The sequence below is a fragment of the Tupaia chinensis genome, unplaced genomic scaffold (assembly GCF_000334495.1).
Source record: "Tupaia chinensis unplaced genomic scaffold, TupChi_1.0 Scaffold000048_1, whole genome shotgun sequence".
In the NCBI taxonomy this organism is placed as follows: Eukaryota; Metazoa; Chordata; class Mammalia; order Scandentia; family Tupaiidae; genus Tupaia; species Tupaia belangeri.
In genome coordinates, this window is record NW_006159506.1 from 6,396,697 (window position 1) to 6,403,026 (window position 6,330).

The 6,330-nt window shown below is 51.2% G+C and overlaps 1 protein-coding gene across 1 annotated transcript in view; it reads right to left on the reverse strand.

The window, feature by feature from the left end:
* The window catches only part of RREB1 (ras responsive element binding protein 1), a 169,695-nt gene that overhangs the window by 37,554 nt on the left and 125,811 nt on the right, over positions 1 to 6,330 (reverse strand). Inside the window, 2 exon segments of the mRNA XM_006141235.3 lie at positions 3,574 to 3,710; positions 4,227 to 4,371. Of these exon segments, the coding sequence (XP_006141297.1) occupies positions 3,574 to 3,710; positions 4,227 to 4,371 (282 nt within the window).

A 6,330-nucleotide genomic window follows, 5' to 3' on the forward strand; every position in this document is an offset into this window, starting at 1 on the left:
GCTCTTCCTGTCCCGTATGGCACCGACCCGGGCTCTGCTCCCAGCTGACTGTTCACAGCAGCCTACGGCCTGTTCCTCTGTTCTAACGGAGCAAGACCCCTGATGCCAGCAACATCCACGCAGGGGACGTCAGCTGCACCCAGCTGTGTGCCAGGCACGCCGGGCCGGACCTCTCCAAAGGCAGCCCTCGGCGAGCACCAGAGGCACCACATGGCTGCCTGCACTGCCCCCTCGGCTCCCTGGGGACAACGCGATCCCCCACCCGCAGAGCTACAATCCATCTCTGGGAATGGCTTCCTGCCTCCTTTTGTTCTCGGTCAACACTTTGTTAATTCGAAACACAGCAACGAGAGGACCACGGGCTGCGTGCGTACATGAGTTTGGATTTTTATTAAGGCGCGCTGGGCACCTTGCCAGCGTCGGGGGTAGGGGGGCAAGGGCAGGAGGGGGAGAAGCCGACAGCTGTTTTGAGTTACGAGCTTTCTGTCTAAACTGGTAGCATCCCACTGCGGTTCTGCTGCCTTTGGGGTTGGAAATGGAGTTGGTGTCTATTTTAGTTCTGGGTTAACAAGCGGTCTCTCCCGGCAGCTACTGTCACAGTTCAGCGCCAGTGAGGCCCGACCGGCCCGCGCCTGCCCCCAGGCCCCCACTGACGGAGCTACTATGCACATGGCAGAGGGCAGAGAAAAAGGAAATGAACTATGTTCTCTAATCAGCCCCTTTCGGCTTCCAGATGCAATCCCACCCCACCTAGCAACAGTTACTAGGTAGATCCATTAGGTGGGGGGTGCCCTCTCGCCCCACACAAAGGATGCCACACTGCCCAGAAGGTCAGTCCCTATCAGGCTGTGAGACATCTTTAGCCAACCCCCCCACCGTCGGGCGGACAGGCAGGGCTGGAGTTCACCACAGCCCACGTGTGTCCGTGGCTGTGGATTCATGGGGGCTGACTGACCCACCAAATCACGTCTGCCCTACACATGAACCAAAGGACCAGTGTCCAGGGGAACTGCCACCTCTGTCCCCACTAAGGAGGCCCAGCCTCTCCTCGGAGGTCTCTGTCTAGGAAGACTTGGGAGAACCCACACTGTCATCCAGGCCGGCGTGTCGGAAGGGGGCGCCTGACCTCCCTGGACCGCCGCCACACCCCAGGCTGTGCAGGATCGAGTGGCAGGACTCTCCTGTGAGAGCCAGAAGATTATTCCTGTAGGACAGAATTATCTAGAAGGGGCCAAACGGCTGGTTCCTAAGACTAACCCGTTTCATCTCAACACAAAATAAAATGTGAAGTGAGACAGTAGACAACGGATGGCATGGGACCAGCAGATGGTGTAATGGTTACATCGCCGGACTCCTGTGCAGTCAACTGCAGTTCGAGTTCTGGACCTGGCAGCTTAAAACTCACACTGCCATGTATGCATACCCCAAATCCCAAGAGAATGGAGGAGAAAGGATTGCGGCGTGACCATCCCCCCTGGGGGTGAGTTCTCACTTTTTATCTCTGACTAGCACATGCATCCTATGGCAAAAATTTCTCTAAAAAGAATTAAAAATTTAAAAAGCAAAGCGTAAAACAGATGGCGCATCCTATGGCAAAAATTTCTCTAAAAAGAAAAATTAAGAAAGCAAAGAGTAAAACAGATGGTGGAGGTTGGGGACAAGCTATGCAGCCCTGTGAGACAGTTGTGTGGCAGGGTCACCGAAGCCCCGCCTGCCTCTGCCCACGACCCTCCTTGTGAGGATCATCGGGTGACTTTGCTCTGTTCGCTCAGGCACTTGGTCTAGAGAACTATTTCAAGATGCCCCAACCACCACAAGCCCACATCCTGGGGATGCCGTGGACATTAATGAAATTGTGAAGTCAAGTTCCTGAGTGTCTCAGAACCACCGGACCCACAACGGAAGAGCCAGACGCCTCTTCTTGGTAGGTAGAAGACAACAACCATTAGGCTTCAGGACCACAGGCTTTAAAGCCTGAAAGGGAACACTGGGATTATCCAGTCCGGCCCTCTTCCAACCACAAGGATGAGGACATATATTCATATGTGGATGGCTGAGGTCACACATGGGCAGAGCCAGGGCAGGGGCTGGAGCCTAATGTCCAGCCCATGCCTGTTCCAACATGTCAAATAATTTCCCTGGACCAGACAGTTCCATGAAGACACGTAACATAAAGCGTTTCGTCTCCTCAGCAGTCAAAACTCTCCATAAATTTCCTCCCCCATCCATGGAAAAATATTAAGCTAATGTGATCAAAGATAATGATATCTGATCCGGCTTTAAGTTACGTCCAATTAGGCTTTTCCCCCAACAAAGAAATCTTCAGCGTGCTCAGATGTTTTCACTCCTGTCACATCTAAACATGGGTCCTCAGGAAGGAAATCTGGTCCACACATCAGGAATTTAGGCAAACAGATGCCAGATTCATAGATTCCCAAGTTGTCTTCTACAACCCAAAGCTGCAACTGAGTAGCCCTTCCTCTGCAATTGGATGGACCTCCAGGATGGGTTGCCTTCAAGTCCTCACTACAACAGAAGCTCCCCTGTGCTGCACTCCTTTTGACTGTTCACACCTATGACAGTATCTATCAGCTGTTTACATACCCACCTCCCTCTCTATGATGGCCAAAGGATGCATGTGCTTGTCAGAGAGAGAGAGAGAGAAAGCACTCCCCAGTGGGGTGCGGTCATGCCACAATCCTTTTTCTTTCACTTCTTCATCCTGTCTGGATTTCGGGTTCCTATGCACAAGCATCCAGTATGTGTCTCAAGCCGCCAACTGGGATTCAAATTGTGCTTGGTGGGTCACATGCGATCTGGCTCCCTATGCACAACACTTAACCACTGAGCTATGCAGCCAGACTGACTGACTTACTTGATTTGGAGATCACAAGTGACTGGTCGAAGGGACTCACCAGGAGCACAGGCATGCACTGCGTAAACACGCCTGTGACACAGCCATCTCCTGACAATCATAGCCTGCTATCTTTCCCACACTGCACCTCCTCCTTTTTTCTTTAAAAAGTTTCTCTCTTTGGGGGTCAGCAGGTGGCGTGGTGGTTAAGGATGCCAGACTCTCACATGGCCACTGTAGTTCAAGTCCTGGACCTAGTGGCTTGCTTTCTCACTTTCCCTTTCTCTCTCACTCTGTCCCTCTCTGGCCAATTAAAAAAAAAAGTTAAATAAAATAATTCTTTAAAGAAAAATAGTTTCTCTTTCTTCCGAGAGAGGGAGAGAGAGACTCTACAACAGGCCTCAGACACCACAATTCACTCCTAGCCAGCCCCAGATCGCAGGTACACATGCACCCAGTAGAGTCAAGGAGGTCTCTAGACACAACCCAGAATTCGCCCATTCAACCCAGCCTCCCAGAACACTGCATGCGACTGCTTTGCTACCACCTGGCCCCTGCCCACCTGTCTCAGTCCCCTTACTAACATCATCATGCACAAGTCCAGTCACTGGAGGCAAGTTTGGAAAGAGAGAAGAGAAATAAGGCCATGTCACATGCCAGAAGGGACAAAACTGGAAAAGTACTCCCAGGCCACAGGGCGAGCTCACCCCTTTTCCTACCTGAGTGGGTTATCCGAATGGGTCTCCATGTGGGTCTCCAGTCCGTATTTGCACACAAACTCCTTGAAACATACCGGGCAGTGAAAGACTTCGTCAGCCGCCTTGTCCATGTCACCCGACTGCCCATCTTCTACCATCTTAGAGAAAAGAAAAACATGAAGTCGTGAAAGAGGTCTCCTTTGTGGGCATGTACATGTCAGTCACCACTAAATCCAGAGACTTCTACCCAAAGGAGAGGGATGCCTCTCCCACCCTTAAGGACAGAAGGGACCCTTCATTTATTTACATAGATGCTCACTGAGCAAGGCCACCCATCTGCCCCCACGTGACAAGCGCCTGTCGGACACCTGCTATCTGCCGGGAACTGGGAATAAGAGAATGCTGACTGAATGTCTCAAGTTTCCACATCAGTAAAAACCATTTTACAAGTATGGGAACATACTTCGCTTCATCTCTGGGCCCAGCATGGGAGCTCCAGAGAGGAAGCTCTCACAGGTACTCTTCCCACAGATACTTTACAAAACAGCGTGGGAAGACACACGGTAGCAGTTCGGGAGGGATGCCTGCCAAGTCCCCACACTGCGAAAATACAGATAAGAGGTGCTTCTGCCCAGAACCCCGTGAAAGGCTCGTCTCTGCTGGCCCCAGAGGACCTTTTTAGCCGGTGCTGGGTCTTCTCGCTCCGACTCGGCATCGTGGCTCAGTTTCCTCTTGGACGACAGCCGCCGGCGCTTCAGAGGGGATGAAGGGACCGCGGCTGCAGTGCCATTAGGATCCTTCTCATGGATCTTCATGTGTCTGAAACGAAAGCGCATGCGAGATGGGGTTTAACGAGAAGCTCAGGTCATGGATTTTTTTTTTCAGAATTATTTCATTTTATTTATTTATTCATTTATTTTATTTTGACCAGAGAGAGAGAGACAGAAAGTGAGAAATCACTCCCCAGGAGGGATGGCCACGCTGCAATCCCTTCTCCATTCTCCTTTCGGGATCTTGGGCACACACGCACACGATCCTCACATGAGTTTAAGCCACTGGGTCAGAGACTCTAACTGCAGTTGACACCGTGGGAGTTCAGCGACATAGCCATTATGCCAACTGCTGATCCCTCATCCCAATTTTTAAAACGTTAAAAAAAAGAAAGAAAGAAAGAAAACAAGCAACTAAGGATTCAGAGAATATGATAGTACTAAGAGACGTAAATTAGTATGAAGACTACTCTTCCAATAATTTACTCAAAACTTTTTGTTTGCTTTTTTTGTTTTTGTTGTAGGGCTTGTGTGTTTGCCTGAGACAGAGAGAGAGAGAGAGAGAGAGAGAGAGAGAGAGAGAGAGAGAGAAAAGAAAGACAGCGAGAGGGAAAGTGAGAAGTTACCCCTCAAGGGGATGGTCATGCTGAGATCCTTTCTCCATTCTCCTCTCTGGATTTTGGGCATGCATGCTTACGTGCCTGGCATGTTTTTTTTTCCTGGCATGTTTTTTAAACTTCCGTGTCTGGGAGTGGAACTGCACGGTTGGCCACCTGGGACCCAGCTGTCTTAACCTCCATGGATGGCATCTCCTAGCCCCCAAATTAAAAAAAAATAAATAAATAAAAATTGGGGAGGATCCGGGACTCAAACTGCGGTTGACTACATAAGAGTCCAGTGACATAGCCATTACACCAACTGCTGGTCCCCCTGGCGTGAATTTTCAGCCACTGGGTCCGGGACTTGAATCATGTTCGACTACGTGGGAGTCCAGTGACATAACCGTTATGCTATCTGCTGGTCCCAGAAGGCAGGTCTTACAGGCTCCTCTGGGAGTGGCAGGCTGCTAGCTCTCCACCTGAGCCCTGCGGCGCTCCCTTCAAAGCGTGCACACAGCTCCACTGGGGCGAGACCTCCAGCTGCTGGCCACGCACGGAGTCCTAATCTCTTCTTCAGCCTCGAGGTGACCCCAGCAACAGCTCATTTCGACCCCCATTCGGGGGGACAGCAAGGTCCGAAGGTCCAGCCAGGTCTGATGCTGGCTGAGGTCTGTAGTTCCAGACACTGCCCAGACCCCTGGCCCCCCATAGTAAGAGTGACAACGTCAGCTGTCCACATCCTGCGATGAGCCGTGTGGACCTCTTCCCTTCAGGGCCTGGCCACAACATGGCAGAAGTGGGGGAGAAGAGACCATTCTATTCCTTCTTTATTTAAGAAAAATTATTTATTTCATTTTACTTATTTATTCATTTATTTTAATTTGACCAGAGAGAGATGCACAGAGAGAGGGAAAGGGAAAGTGGGAAAGCAAGCCACCAGGTCCAGGACTCAGACCACGGTCGGCCATGTGGGAGTCCAGCACCTTAACCATCAGGCCATCTGCCGTCCCTCTATCTCCTTTCCTTACGTTTATTCACTTATTTCAACAGCGGGAGAGAAACAGACAGAACGAACTAACAGGGTCCGGACACTGTGATCCACCCGCAGCCTTAGCCGGGCCCAGATCATGGGCACACATGAGCCCAGAGTACCCAGAGGTCTCTGGATGAGAACCCAGGACCTTCCCAGGTGGGTCGGCCTCACAGAGCTCCCGTTTTCCTGCTGTGCCACCCTCTGGCTCCGACTTGTACAGATCTTTCTTGTCACTAGAAGGCTTGGGTTTCTCTCAGATTTTATTTCAACGGCGAATCCGTCTGCTTTCCTTGCACGCCGAGAGTCAGTAAGTGACGAGGAGCCTCCTCTGAGCTGGAAGGGAGCCAGACGCTACCCATGCTCCCGCAGCGCACAG